At 43.9% G+C, this 15,207-nt stretch overlaps 1 protein-coding gene across 1 annotated transcript; it reads left to right on the top strand.

The window, feature by feature from the left end:
• The first annotated feature begins 1,208 nt into the window (after positions 1-1,208).
• Positions 1,209-14,274, top strand: mios (missing oocyte, meiosis regulator, homolog (Drosophila)). Its single transcript, XM_071538918.1, has 12 exons — positions 1,209-1,244; positions 1,816-2,699; positions 3,431-3,920; positions 5,209-5,307; positions 5,789-6,043; positions 9,281-9,450; positions 10,419-10,484; positions 10,706-10,864; positions 11,913-12,065; positions 12,878-13,082; positions 13,364-13,493; positions 13,676-14,274. The coding sequence occupies exons 2-12, from the start codon at positions 1,881-1,883 to the stop codon at positions 13,764-13,766; spliced, it is 2,637 nt and encodes an 878-aa protein (XP_071395019.1). The 5' UTR covers positions 1,209-1,244; positions 1,816-1,880; the 3' UTR covers positions 13,767-14,274.
• Positions 14,275-15,207: the final 933 nt, after the last annotated feature.

Raw genomic sequence — 15,207 nt, 5'->3', positions numbered from 1 at the left:
TCTAATAAACAGCCGATCCATTCTCGGTCAGTCAAAAGAACCAGAGTCCCTATTGTAATATTATAGGAATATTATGATGCCGCATGAGATAAAAAATACTACATCTAGGAGCATAAGGACGCTATAATGTTATATTATACACTAGCACCACAGACGCACCAGAAGCCCCTAAAGGAATATTATCCGAATATTATAGGAATAGTGGTACCAAGTTACGATAGGGATCTATAAAGTCAGTATTATACACCAGACACACTGTATGACCCTCAAACATTATAGGAATATAGCATAGAAGATCAAAAACACCATAAAGCTATAAACTCACCATTAAGTTCCATAGACACACTTATGTTCCTATAGGAATAATATTATAGGAATATTACAGTGACACCATAGGAGATAAATAAAATAGCAGTTACGATAAGGAAACTATAGTTACTACTGAGTATTGAATATTATAGCCTACATGGTGTATATAGTGATAGTAAAATACCATAAAGTACGATAAAGTCACTGTAAAATCACTATTGAGCACCACAGGTACACTATAAATCACTACAGGAATATTATAGGGACATTACAGCTAGGGCAGTTCATCATTTTTCATTCTCATAAATGAACAGACTAAATGGCCACTTAGCGTCACCTTTCCTATGGGTTGGCGCGGATAAATACAGTTTTCCGTCTGCACAGTGTAACTGTTATGAGCGGTTGCCTGTTGCGCATGGAGATTGTTTGGATGCAGTGTATGAAGGTCCCACATGAGATTATTTTCCTTTTCCACTCTCGCCCACTAATGTGAAAACCAGATGAGTGCTACTACCGTTTCCTTTAATACCGTGATTCCCATGTAGCCTACTGTTTGTACTCTTGAATTGTAGTATAGTTTATTGTCTATCTTTGCCCTAATGCAGTATGCCGATATAGTCATTCCGACCGTTCACATACATTGCCTACTGTAAAATATTCAAATTACCCACTGCATTTCAGTCGATGATCTAAATATTCTGAGTATTTGTGTGCGATTGATTTGGGTTTTGGAGTTTGTCTCGCTGCTTTTCTTTCCATGTATTTTCGTGCAGGTGGTGACAGCGCCCTCTGGTGGAAAACTGCCTTCCAAGCGCATCTGTGCGTAAAAGGAACCTTCACTAACTGACGTTTGTGATCACGGACATGTTTTGGTGTAACACACAACATCTAGTGAGGCTCCGAAGTTGTCACTGTCGACATGTGTATGTCAAATTGTAAGTCGCTCACTCGTGCGAATAACCCACGTGTTTTGAAGTAATACAATATGGTTAATATTATAGTTTAATCAGTTTAGCAGCTGTTTTCAACTGCTGGCTGCATTAGCGCTAGCTTGCTAGTGATATTTTTAGCTCGTTCTTTCAATTGTTAGCATTAGCTTAAGTTAGCATGTCAGTAAACTTGGAACTTCACTTCTAACTAAACGCTGCAAGCTTGAAATACGGCATATTGTGTATATCTTTCTGTCAAACAAATAGGTTGCCAACTTGTTAGCGCCAGTTTGCTAACTTTTTAGACACCCGGTACTGAAATCAACAGTGTGTATTGTATGTTTTTGTTTCCAGTGAGGTTAACGATATGCACGCTACACATTGCAGCAAAGCACATCTTTTATGTTTACTCAGTGCAGTGCATTGGCCTACCTGCTTTTCAGACGGGTGTGTAACATTAGAAAGCACATTGTGTTGACTTGTGTATGAAGTGTGCTCTATAAATAAACTTGACTGAACTTGATGTGACTGTCATTGTTATTTATCCATGTGTTAATACTTGTATCCATCTATCCAGTTTACAAGGTCGTCATCAGTATAGAAGGAAGATTCCCTTGAGAGCCTTCTAGCTGCTTCTGAATCATGAGTGGCTCCAAGCCGGACATCCTGTGGTCTCCCCACCACCCGGACCACTATGTCATCTGTGACTCTGAGCTGGGACTGTACCGCATCGGACCAGTGGGCAGCGCAGAAACCAAGGCCGGCACCCTCCCGCTCTCTGAAGAAACCGCTGCTACTTTACTAGCCATCAACTCTGACACCCCGTACATGAAATGCGTGGCCTGGTACCCAAAGCATGAGCCTGAGTGCCTGCTAGCTGTGGGCCAAGCTAACGGCAGAGTTGTCCTCACTAGCTTGGGCCAGAGCCACAACTCTAAATGTAAAGAGCTTATGGGGAAAGAGTTTGTGCCCAAGCACGCCCGTCAATGCAACACTTTAGCCTGGAACCCTTTGGACAGCAATTGGCTGGCTGCTGGGCTTGACAAACACAGGGCGGACTTCTCTGTCCTTATCTGGGACATTAGCAGTAAGTTTTCACCAGAGGCGAGCGTCGCAGCTGAGAAGATCCGCCTCTCGTCTGTGGATTTGGACTCGGCCACGGTGGTGACCAAGCCGCTGTATGAGTTGGGCCAGAACGACGCCTGCCTGTCCCTCTGCTGGCTACCTCGCGACCAGAAGCTGCTGTTGGCCGGTATGCATCGCAACCTGGCCATATTTGACCTGAGGAACACCAGCCAGAAGACCTTCGTCAACACCAAGGCCATCCAGGGCGTGACGGTCGACCCACACTTCCACGACCGCGTGGCCTCCTTCTTCGAGGGCCAGGTGGCCATCTGGGATCTGAGGAAGTTCGAGAAGCCCGTGCTCACACTGACTGAGCAGCCCAAGCCGCTCACTAAGGTATGGCTTTCATGTAGTTTGTTATCGAGGTAATGTGCAAAATGTTCAAACCAGTAGAATGGGGATAGGAATTGTATGTTTGAAGCCTTTAGGGGTTTTGGTGTCCTGCAAACAGGGTGGAGCATTAACACCAGCCACCAACTAAATATTGGTAAGTTTTCTTGCTGTGGCTGGCAAGTTTGTCTACTCTTCCCACCACTGTTACAGGCAACCAATCATCTTCTGAAGGTCCTATTCTAAGAATGTAGTTGGTTGGTAAAACATGTGGATGGTAAATTTTGTACACAAAAGTAAGGCTGGGTATTGGCAAGGACCTCATGATACGATACGTATCACGATACATGGGTCACGATACAATTGTATCACGATACATTGCGATATGATACATATTGCGATACATTGCAATACTCTACATAATTTACTGAAAATGTAAAAAATAGAGCTGAAAATACAACTTGCTGTGTACCACCTGGGTAGTCTAATATGTACATCACATTATATTGATAACTCAGCGGACAAATTGAGTCAAAACTATTTAATTCAAAGGGATTTGAGAGAAATTTAAGGACATTTTAAATCTGTTTAAAACATGAATAATTTTTTTTAATGTATCGATACAAGGGGCTGGAAAATCGATACAGTATCATGGAAAAAAATATTGCAATACTCAGCTGTATCGATTTTTTTTGCACAGCCCTAGACAAAAGTTGGTGATGCTTTCTCGTTCTCAGGTGGCCTGGTGTCCCACCCGCACCGGCCTGCTGGCCACGCTGACACGCGACAGCAACATCATCCGCCTGTACGACATGCAGCACACGCCGACACCCATCGGCGATGAGACGGAGCCCACCATCATCGAGCGGAGCGTGCATCCCTGCGAAAGCCAGATCGGCAGCTTCGCCTGGCACCCGTCCTCCCAGAACCGCATGGTGGTGGTGTCCGCCGCCAACCGCGTCATGACCGACTTCACCGTGTTCGAGCGCATCTCGCTGGCCTGGAGCTCCACCACCTCGCTCATGTGGGCGTGCGGCAGGCACCTGTACGACTGCGCCGAGGACGGGGCCGAAGGAGCGGAGAGCTTGATAGAGAAGGACATAGCCACTAAGATGAGGCAGAGGGCCCAGTCCAGGTATGGCCACGATACCGTCCAGGTGTGGAGGAACCACCTGCTGGCGGGAGGCGACGATCCCCAGCTCAAGTCCTTGTGGTATGACCTGTACCATATCCTTTAAGAAGATCAAGTGGTGGTGAAAGTTTTGTAGGGTGGTGATACTGCGGTCATATTAATGTTGGTGTAACAGAGAGAGTGTGACACTATGAAGAGGTCTGTTCCAATTTCCTACATCTCCATTTTAGTTAAAAAAAAAATACTTATAAATCAGTGAAACTCTATGCAACACTGCTATGCAAAAACACCGTGTTTAATAACAGTTGAGCTTTCAGCGGTAGGCTTTCCTTTTTTTTCTCTCCTTTTACCCCCAAACAACAAACTGGTCCAGTGTGCAGATACTTCTTTTTCTTCTTCTTCTTATTATGTTACCTACTATTCATGAACGATCAATCATTTTGTTTCAAATGGTGGATATACACTCACCGAGCACTTTATTAGGAACACCTGTACACCTGCTTATTCATGCAATTATCCATTCAGACAATCATGTGGCAGCAGTGCAATGCCTAAGATCATGTAGATACAGGTCAGCAGCTTCAGTTAATGTTCACATCAAGCATCAGAATGGGGAAAAAATTTGATCTCAGTGACTTTGACCGCAGCATGGTTGTTGGTGCCAGACGGGCTGCTTTGAGTATTTCTGAAACTGCTGATCTCCTGGGATTTTCACACACATAACAGTCTCTAGAGTTTATACAGAACGGTGCAAAAAACCAAAAACATCCAGTGAGCGGCGGTTCTGTGGACAGAAACGCCTTGTTGATGAGTCAGAGGAGAACGGCCAGACTGGTTGGAGCTGACAGAAAGGCTACAGTAACTCAGATAACCTCTTTATTACTGTGGAGAGCAGAAAAGCGTCTCAGAATGCACAACACATCGAACCTTGAGGCCGATGTCACTTTGGTAGCCGGTTGACACTGAGCTGAAAGCTGATACCTACCCAGTATTAGTAAGGTGTTCCTAATAAAGTGCTCGGTGAGTGTATGTCATTTTGGAACAAAATTCTTCATATATCTTAGTTGTAGCTATTGTAGCTATTATCTGGGTTTTTCCTGGGAAATAAACAGGCACCAGCCAAATGCAGCTATATTTTTGATGTGGCTCGGTAGTTTATCTACTCAAACAACCACTACAGCAGGTGTCTAGTCAATGTTTGGATGGTATTTTTTGCTCCAAAAACGAGTTTCCACTCTGCCCAGGCCTAGTTGGAATTTGAGTAATGTGCTGTAGCTCTTGGTGCACTTTGACCTGCCTTATTGTCCTGTCCCATGCTTCACCTCTAGATGTCATTATGTTGTTTTACTCCAACGGCTGTTACATTTCCTATGTAAGTATCACATATGAAGCAGTGCACAGAGGATATGGAGCTGAAACTGCAGGGGAACAAACAGTCCGTAGTCTATTCTGGTATCAAGAACATTGTGAAGACCAGTTCAGGTAAGAAACCTGACATGCTGATGGTTTGAACCCGCCTGAAAATGTATACATCCTTAACTAGATGCATTAGGAAAGCATCATATAAGAGTAATCAATAGACAGGCTGTGCAGAATTATACATATAACACTTTTAATATGCCAGGAAACATCAATTCTGGGTCACATAGTATTACATAGTATACAGTATAGTTTTTAAGGTTGGTATTAGCCTACATTGATGCAAGATGGTGTTTTCCACATAGGACAATACTGTGAGTTACACGATCACAAAAAAGTGAAAGTCAGTTTAATCTACTTGTGATTGAACTTACCTGATATTATCTGACAAATGTATTACTATTCAATCACTATCTAAAACACTACTCATCACCTTCCTTTAGATCTGTCATCAGCAGTATAGTAAAAAAAACTCAGTACAGATAAAAAGGATAATAATACAAAAAAGTAACTTAGGAAAAACTGACTAATTTGGTCCACTTAGGCACGACGGAGAACCGCAGGTGCTGGAGCGGCTCGGACCGGCAGACGGACGTCCCGCGGTACCACAGCGAGGAGCGCTGCCTGGCCCTGCGGCTCTGCGGCTGGATCAGCCGGGGGCCCGACATCGACGTGGAGCCCTTCCTGCGCTCCCTGGAGCAGGAGCGCGAGTGGGAGCGGGCCGCCGCCGTGGCTCTCTTCAACCTGGACATCCGCCGCGCCATCCAGATCCTCAACAAGGGAGCCAGTGCCGAGAAGGGTGGGTGCTGGGGCTGGGATGGGTGGGTGGGTGGTGGAGGGGGTCGGGGGGGGGGGTGTCTTGGAGAGGGGGAATGTTGCAGTACTGGCCAGACCCAACACACATTATTGCAACTATGTACTTCTGGCAAAAGTGCAACTTCGTGTCCCCATGAAATGAACTCTCATTACTTTTACTTCCTGGAAAACAGAGTATCTTTCATGGTGAGCTCATGCTGCACTAGTCGGCAGAAATATACCAAACAAAATAGATTTTTGAGCAATCCGGCCCCTCCTCCCCTCCCATCAAATAAACCTGCCTTTCTCTCCCGGACTGATATTCCATTGGTTTAGACTTTTGAATGATCCCTCCCTGCGTTATGTCCCGCCCCAGTGTTCTGTTTCAACAGGAAATACATCAAATCAAATCTAAAGATGCCATTTCATGGGTCTTTAAAATGGATTCATACAGATTAATACTTTTACTTTTCATTGTCTTCTAATGGTTCAAAATAGAGCAGTAGCCCAGAATTCACTGCTATGGTGCCATCTTTGACCAAAGCTGGGATTGACTCTCATGTTAATACATTACTTCTGACAGGCAGAGCTGACTGCAGGCTTGGTGCTAATTTTACATTACTTCAGATTGGTGGAGCTGACTGCAGGCTCTGTCATAACCCAAATGCCACCGATGTGGCCGAGAGCCATGGTGCTGCAGGCGGAGCGGTGATGAAATCGCCTTCAGACTGGGCCGTAGACAACAGAGGCTGTAAGTAGCAGTGGTCTGAACAGAGCAGGGGAATACTGTAGACAAAGCACAACTTAGTGAGTATATCACCTTAGTTGTAATCTTTACAATTCAGCTATATTAGGTTTGATTTTATTTAGGATTTTATGTTTAATTGTTTAAGTAAACAAATTGTTTAGTTCAAAGTGACCGTAATTCAGTGGTTTTGCTGGCGTGCTGCCATCTTGAATTAAGCCGACTCAGCTGGGATTCAGTCACATGTTAACACATTACTACTTATTGGTGAAGCTGGTTTCAGACTCTTGGGACTCTCATGCCCAACGTGCCACTGATGTGGCCTGAACAAGCTGCAGTACAGCGGCTGTGAGAACATGGATGGAGTGATGAACACTGGTATCAACCATCAGTAGATTGGATTTTATTGGTCGTTTGATATATGTCATTTTTCTTCTTGAGTAGTTTAAAGCTTTAGAGGTTGAAGTATTACTTCTAAGATTTCTGGCAGCAGTGGGGGACTGTGATAATTTAGCTGACCTTTTTTCCACTATCCCGGATTTCTAATTTAAAAATGGCTCTTGTTTGGATACCTAAATGATGAAATCAGGAATAGTACTATAATTGTCCTCTATTTGTTTTGGGTGAGCAATAAGCCCAGAGGATGAATTTGTCATTTTTTCTTTCCAGCAACGGGGTCAATTTTCCCACGAGTTGGGGCCCACAACTTCTGTATGAATAATGAATGCAGGGGAAACCCTGTGTACTCAAAATATGTTGTAAGAAGTGATGAATTAATTATTTTACCTATTTGCAGGGTTCCTACACAGGTCTAGATAGTCTGGGAATGTATGGGAAACAAATTTGGCAATTTCCACAAAACTTAAGAAAATTATTGATGTACTGTCCTCATGTATGACGACCTATTTTCTGTTTTTAGACTTTCTTCACCTTACAAATTGTGATATTTGTTGCTGTAAAGAATAATCATCTCGAGTGATGCGGCATAGTTAGTAGGGGCAAGAAGACAACAGTCAGTGTAAATCATAATGAACACCAACTAAAATCTTCAAATCAAAAGAAATGAAGGTCTGGAAAAAGTATGTAATTTTGAAATTGAAACTGAACCTTGTATTTACAAAAGACATCCATCCTGCAGCAGTCAAAGTACATTTCCCACAGAGATTTAATGGAAAAGGAAAGAGACGGCTTTTGTTTACACACGTCTGGACTGGGAAACCGTCCACTAATGTAGGTCACATGTTTTTCTGCTGTACGTTCTAATGAGTGTTTCCTGAGCATGACTGATGGCGCGATTCATTAGATAAGCAGTGTCAACAGAGCTATCTCAGCATTTGCAGTGTTATTTCTGTAACAACAGCTTTGACGTCTTGATATACTGCTGCTCATCTACCGGCTTCTACAAACATACTAGACATATTAGTATTAGTGGTTCAGCTTAGTTTGATGTGTTCCCAACCTAGTTTTTAGGATGCACAGTGGGAAATGCCATGAGGTAATGAGATTTGTTTTTATGGATTTGTTCTAAACTGCCTTTTGCGGCTTTTGCAGGAAACAAATTACCTGCAATTTCTTTATTCTTTATTTACTTTAATTGAAAGTTTACATGGTTACTTATGTGTTGACTCAGTTTTACAACACTTGGGCCTTTGAAACCTGTTAAAAACCCATTGTATAATTTCAAAAATACATGGCAATCTGTAAAGAATTATGTATTCTTTTCTCAATTCCAGATAATCTGTACTTCTTTAAAAAGGGAGCGGTCCGAGGCACTCTTCAAGAAAAAACGTAGTTCAGTGTGCTACTCCCTGATGAAGGCCACAGCATGTCCAAAACGTGTTGGGAGTTGTTTTTAATATGTTCTTATGAACTAGCCATGCAAAAAAGAAAGTTTTTTTTTTTTTTAACTTTGTTTATTGGATTTTCAACGTAACCAGCATTTATACAATAATTGCACTTGTAAGTTATTTAGTAGGAATATAGAACAACACAACAACAACAATACGACAAGACAGGGTAATCACAAAAAGAAAAAGAAAAAATATATATATATATATGTTTTGGTACAATTGTTTACAATTGTTTTGGTACAATTGTTTACAGGTCAACTAGATCAGACAATACAGTCCTCCTTAACGTCCTAGATGTCATGTATACACATGCCAGGCCTCTTACATCACCAGAATGTGTCATGTCCTCACCTCCATCCAACAATGATAAAGATAAAAATATATATAAATATAAATACACATCAAAAAAGAAAGTCTCTTTAAAGTTTGTCTTGGGACTCGGAACAACCCCAAACCAAAAAGCACGTTCAGCAAATGCCTTCACACACCAAAACCCAGTAGAAGCGCTCGCTATCCTCTCTTCTTTGAAAAACTGTACTTTTTGTTGATATGTGGTTTTCATCCGACTGCAGCGCTACGTTTACAGTAAAAACAAATGACTCAGCAGATATTAAAATGACCGAGCCTCTCCGACCTCTGCTCACAGGTGACCTGAACCTGAACGTGGTGGCCATGGCTCTGTCGGGCTACACCGACGAGAAGAGCTCCCTGTGGAGGGAGATGTGCAGCTCCCTGCGGCTGCAGCTGAAGAACCCCTACCTCTGCGTCATGTTCGCCTTCCTCACCAGCGAGCCCGGGGCCTACGACGGCGTGCTGGTAAGAAAGTCAAAGAATTCAAACGCTCCTACGGGTCATGGGATCTCTTTGAATATCATGGGATTTTTAAAGCTCCACTCCAGACACAGGGAAAGTCAGTGAATATGATCATTTTTAAAGTAATAATCCATGTAACTCAGTAGCGTTTCTGCCAGGTCATGAAAGTTTTGATATTTGCTCTTTTAAACACCCGGTGTCTTCTGTAAGAAGTGATGCGTTTTATGTTTCTGGAAGCAGTTTGTTTGGAATAAACGGAAGAAGAACCGAGTAGTTAGCATGAGCAGCGATAGCCACCATGGCTGAACAGAAACTTCACAGTCACAGTCCTGCCCACACTATTTGATTGACAAGTGATCTCTTTCTAGTGCCAAAGATGTCACAAAGAAAAATGACACACACTTATTGGACATTTATTTCCTTCCTATTTCCTTTTCCTAGCAAAAAAGCACTCCCAGCATAATAGGAATATGTACATTCTAGGTCATGACAATGCATGGAAATTTGAGTAGTAAACCAAAAGGGCAGGAACTATACTTTTTGTCCACTAGCCACAGTGGCTGGTACATCCCAAATTTCACCAGCCACTTTCACTGTGTTCCCTGCCATCTAGATTTTTTTAGTAGAATAGGACATCCAAATGATGATTGGTTCCCTGCCAAAGTGTCTTGTAGAATAGACAAACTTAACAGCCACAAGCAGAATTTACAAGCATTTGGCTCATGGCTGGTGTGTAAATTTCCAGCCTTGTCAGACGACAGTGAATAGAGGATCTGTGCAGGAGGTTCAGAGTGAAAACCCTAGGGGGCCTCAGTGACTTTTCAATTCAACATGGGGAAACTTCATATGCATTGAATGTGAAAAGCACATGACATATTTGTAACTTTTTTTTCCAAATAGTTACCAAAAAATTTTTATGTCTTTGCAATTACAAGAGAAGATGATTTTTTTTTTGTCTTGATTCATTTCAGTATGAGAGCAGTGTTGCTGTGCGGGACCGAGTAGCCTTCGCCTGTATGTTCCTCAACGATGCACAGGTAATGACTTCATTGCCAGTAAATCCATACGAAGACAAGCTGTCAACAGCAAGTTATAACTTTATTATATTAGCATTTCCTCACAATTTATACCCTCGTAACACCATTTACATGAACTACTCAGCTGTTAAAATTAGTTTGAAGTGCGTTGTGTGTACTTGGCTATGCTGCGTTCACCTCTGTTGTGATAAACTGGATCACTGTGGGGTATTTTTCCGCAGCTGCCTCGCTACATTGAGAAACTGACCAATGAGATGAAGGAAGCGGGCAACCTGGAGGGCATCCTGCTGACGGGGCTGACTAAAGACGGTGTAGACCTGATGGAGAGCTATGTGGACCGCACTGGAGACGTCCAGACTGCCAGCTTCTGCATGCTAAAGGTAGACAGAGGATACATACAAACCCTGTCTCTTTTTTTTTTACCTTGTTAGGGCACATTCACACCAAGCATGTTTATTTGAACTCCGGAGTGTTTACTCCTTTAATTTGGTTCATTTGGTTCCGGTGAGAACAATGCCATTCAAACTCGGGTGGCATCAAATAACCGCACAGAGACGCTTGAAAATGCAAATCTCAGTCCTCTTCCAAGAGACCTGCATTGCGGCTCATTTGGACTGAGCGCATACTCCAAACCAACTACAGGAAATGACCCCAAAGCGCAAGGTTTTATGTATATAAGGAGACAGATGTTGACATCTGATAGCCAGCAGTTCCTCATGCTTGGAAAGCCTAGCATAACAAAATGCACTGAGAGCAAACCGCAGTCTCAACTGATGCTTATAATCAGCTGTTTCTTCACGTGTTCCTTACTAGTAAGAACATGAGAGAAGATAAATGACAGCAAAGAGTGCAGACAAGTCCATCATGCCCCCACCCAATCAACCCCCCATGCCCCACCCACCTACCCACCCATGAACCAAATACAAAAATGCAATAAAGTCAACTTTTTCACTATGGTTGGACTAAAGTGAACTGTATGTGTGATCGCACCCTTAGAGATCAGTGTACATGCTAAAACCTGCATTCTCATTTCTGAAAGGTCACAGCTGTTACTCTAACGCTATAATCACCTTGCCATTTAAATTGACTTAGAACTAACTGAAGCAAGCCTAATCAGAGTTATTTGCTCCCATGCATTTGTGTCTATAAAGAAACACTAAAGAAGTGAAAGTGGTGGAAGAGGTCTGGAGCTCTTCTGCGTGTGGTAGAATAATTTTGTCTGGGTATGCTTGATTTTTTTTTTCCTGCTCTAACCTGCACCTGAGAAGAGTACTGCTGTGCACAAGGCTTAGGCATATACCTCTGTCTGAGATGCACATACATGTACGCATTTCACCAGAGGGATGAGGGGTGCAGGTGGAGACAGGAGGGTTATGCTATCTCCAAACTATCTGAAATAAGCTTACTCATAAGTATTTCTCCCATCAGGGTTCCCCAGGCGAGGTGGTGAAGGACCCTCGAGTCCAGTGCTGGATCGAAAACTACCGCAACCTGCTGGATGCATGGAGGTTCTGGCATAAACGGGCCGAGTTTGACATCCATAGGGGCAAGCTGGACCCCAGTTCCAAACCGCTGGCCCAGGTAACCGGTGACTGAGAAAGATAATTGTATTAATTGTGTTTAGCAATGTCTGCGTAGATTCATTTCAGTCATCCAGGTCGTAAAATGTCCCAAAAAATAAATAAAAACAAAATCCACGGGACTTAAAATGAAGAGTTGAAGACGTTTCATCACTTCATCAGTCCTACTTGTATTTAGTAATATCATCCATGGTAACTGTGAGGTACAATTTTGAAAAAGTATGTTTGTTGTCTCTATAGAACGGTATTACAATGCAATTACGTTACATGAAGTATTCCTGGCTCTGTGTTAGTATACAATGTTAGTATACAACAGCTAATTTCTGCCAAACGGTCTAATGGTCGAAGTGGTTCCAACCATGCTGATAATTACCATAAAGCACGGCTAGCCAAGCCTTGTCATAAAACCAGGGAACTAGTTAGTAATCTTCCGTGTTTTCTTCTTTTTTTAAAATTCTTTGAATGTTTACTACTTTGGAGAAAACCTTTCAGACAGTACACATGTACACATACGCTGGTATTCTTTCTATAAAGACATAACACTCAAAACATTGCTCTTATAGGTGATCATGGTTACATCAGTTCTGCCATAAGTACTTGGCAGTGTCTCATACCTAGCTGCATCACCGACATACCTATAATCACAGTAAAGCATGTTCTTTAGGGTATTATTGCTATATTATCTAATACTTATCTCTCTTTGCCCCCATAATGAATTTCAGACAGCTGGTGAGCAGGTGCATACCTGCTTTACCTTCAGGTTCACCGGTCCTTATCTGCTGACCTTTGTGTTTGTTCCCCCCTGTGGGCCAGGTGTTTGTGAGCTGCAACTTCTGTGGCAAGTCCATCTCCTACAGCTGCTCGGCGATGCCCCACCAGGGCCGCGGCTTCAGCCAGTACGGCGTCAGCGGCTCGCCCACCAAGTCAAAAGTCACCAGCTGCCCCGGCTGTAGGAAGCCCCTGCCGCGCTGCGCCCTCTGCCTCATGAACATGGGCACACCTGTTTCCAATTGCCCAGGTAAACTGACCTGTGTGGATCATGTGGACAGATGCTCAGCTGACATTGGCAGCAATAGGCATGAATCTTGGAGCAGCTTAAGTGGCTGTAATACTTAACTAAGCATTTGTAGGGGGGAATGCAGTGGACTTTGATCAACATTTAGGGGAAGTTGGACCTTTGAGTTCAGTAGCCAGTGTAGTTTCCTTATTGCACTGGCGCTGCTCATACAAATGTGTATCATTATAGTATCATTATATTGATTATTCATATTGATTTATGGTCAAATCTCCTTTGGTTAGGCACAGGGAAGTCAGATGAGAAGGTGGACTTGACAAGGGAGAACAAACTGGCCCAGTTCAACAACTGGTTCACCTGGTGTCACAACTGTCGGCATGGCGGCCACGCCGGCCACATGCTCAGCTGGTTCAGGTGAGAACCAGAGAGCATGATAATTTTATGATCCAATTATGAATGCAATGACAGCTATTCACTTCTGTGCTCTTGGGCTCAGAGAATACACAAACGTCTCTATTCTCTGTTGTGTAGACATTTTACTTGTAAAGTGTGTTTTTTTTTTTTTGGGGGGATTGACCTTTGCTTGTCCTCTGCAGAGACCACTCAGAGTGCCCGGTGTCGGCCTGCACATGTAAATGCATGCAGCTGGACACCACAGGGAACCTGGTGCCTTCAGACAGCAGCTAAACATGGAGAAGCCCGTCTGGACCTAAAGCCAAAACACCAGCCACCCGGTGCAGGCTCACTCCTGCACCCGCCACACCTAGAACTGGGCAAGGGACAGAGGGTGCCACTAGTGCTCTTCTCTGAACGGGCTGCCTGAATAGCATGAAACACTGTTAAGTCATAGTCTTGAGTGAATGTAACATTGTAACATAGACGTTTTATGACAAGAAGGGAGGCAGTGTGTGTTACCGATGTGTTACTGATCTGACTAACTTAATCAATGAAGGAAAGGGAGCAAATGCAGCTCAACGCTCTGCTAATGAAAATTTAAGATCCCACTCAGGAGAATAATGAGAGGTTGCGGTGTAATCAGCCTCTTCTGATCTAACCTGAATCAGGATGACACTTTTCTTATGATCTACCGTATATATATTAAAAAATCAAAAAAAAAAAAATCAAATGTATACTCACACATCAGGTTGTAAGATGTGTAAGATTACAGGTGCCAATACATTTGATTTATATTTCATGGCTCGTGTTTCAATGCGCTAATTTAACGTCCGTGTTTGTGTTACAAAAGGATCTTCACATACCTCATGAAAGCATTGTTCGGGGTAAATGACGGTACCCCGGGTGACGGAGAGCGCCGCACAATAACAACACTCTCTCTTGCTCTCTTCATGTCTCCTCTGTGCCACTCTTCATCTGGCATTGTGCGGGAGGGCTTCCAGTGCGAGGGTGGCGGGGGAGAGGAGGGAGGGAGGGAGGGAGGGAGGAGGTGGGATGGGGTGGGATGGGGTGGGATGGGAGGGGGCGTCTGTGTATTCACCTCCCCACTCCAGGCCTGTGGTCCATGAAAGAAGCTCCCCAGAAAACAGCAGCTGCTCGGCACTCTGACAAGACCCTCCAGATTGTTCCCCTCATAAAGAACCTCAGCTGCCGGAACACTATTGACTCAAAGCGAGGGCGAGGGAACAGACAGCCTGAGCCCTATAACCCCCCCATAACCCCCCCCCCCCCCCCCCTCCTCCACCCCCCAACACACACACACACACACATAGACATGCTCTCTCCCTCTTTCTCTCTCTCTCTCTCCGGTGCCCAAATCGCACCCAAAATATGCATACCACACATCAATCCAAGGATGGCCGCCGTCTGTGGGGACGGCCATGTGTAAGCCGCATTGTAAATGTGTTTTCTCCCTTTCTCTGCCAGCCTCCCCTCTCTGTCACCAACCTAGGGAGGCATTGTAAGTGAGAGGGGGCCTGCACCAGGGCTGGCTAAATCACTTAGTCATGGAGGAGGAAGGGGGGGCGGGGGGGCGGGGGGGGGATGGGGGCACAGGACCTACTGTATGCTGCTTTCCAGGGTGTCTCCCGGCGTGGGAGGTTTTATAGGCCTGCTGCCCTTTTGTGAACTATTTTGGAGTAGGGTTGACAAATTGGCGAGCTCTGTAGCGTTT

Source organism: Centroberyx affinis, unplaced genomic scaffold, assembly GCF_046629955.1.
Source record: "Centroberyx affinis isolate AG114_WGS23_722 - 3 ecotype Tasmania unplaced genomic scaffold, CSIRO-AGI_Caff_v1 ptg003371l_1, whole genome shotgun sequence".
Classification (NCBI taxonomy): domain Eukaryota; kingdom Metazoa; phylum Chordata; class Actinopteri; order Beryciformes; family Berycidae; genus Centroberyx; species Centroberyx affinis.
The sequence above is the reverse complement of the archived record's forward strand: the minus strand, read 5'-3'. Positions and strand labels throughout refer to the sequence as shown.

Excerpts from the sequence above, each read along its gene's own strand:
- mios (XM_071538918.1), top strand. The coding sequence starts at position 1,881 with ATGAGTGGCTCCAAGCCGGACATCCTGTGGTCTCCCCACCACCCGGAC. Across the intron at positions 5,308-5,788 it reads CATTGTGAAGACCAGTTCAG|GCACGACGGAGAACCGCAGG; the intron begins GTAAGAAACCTG and ends TGGTCCACTTAG. Across the intron at positions 10,865-11,912 it reads CCAGCTTCTGCATGCTAAAG|GGTTCCCCAGGCGAGGTGGT; the intron begins GTAGACAGAGGA and ends TTCTCCCATCAG.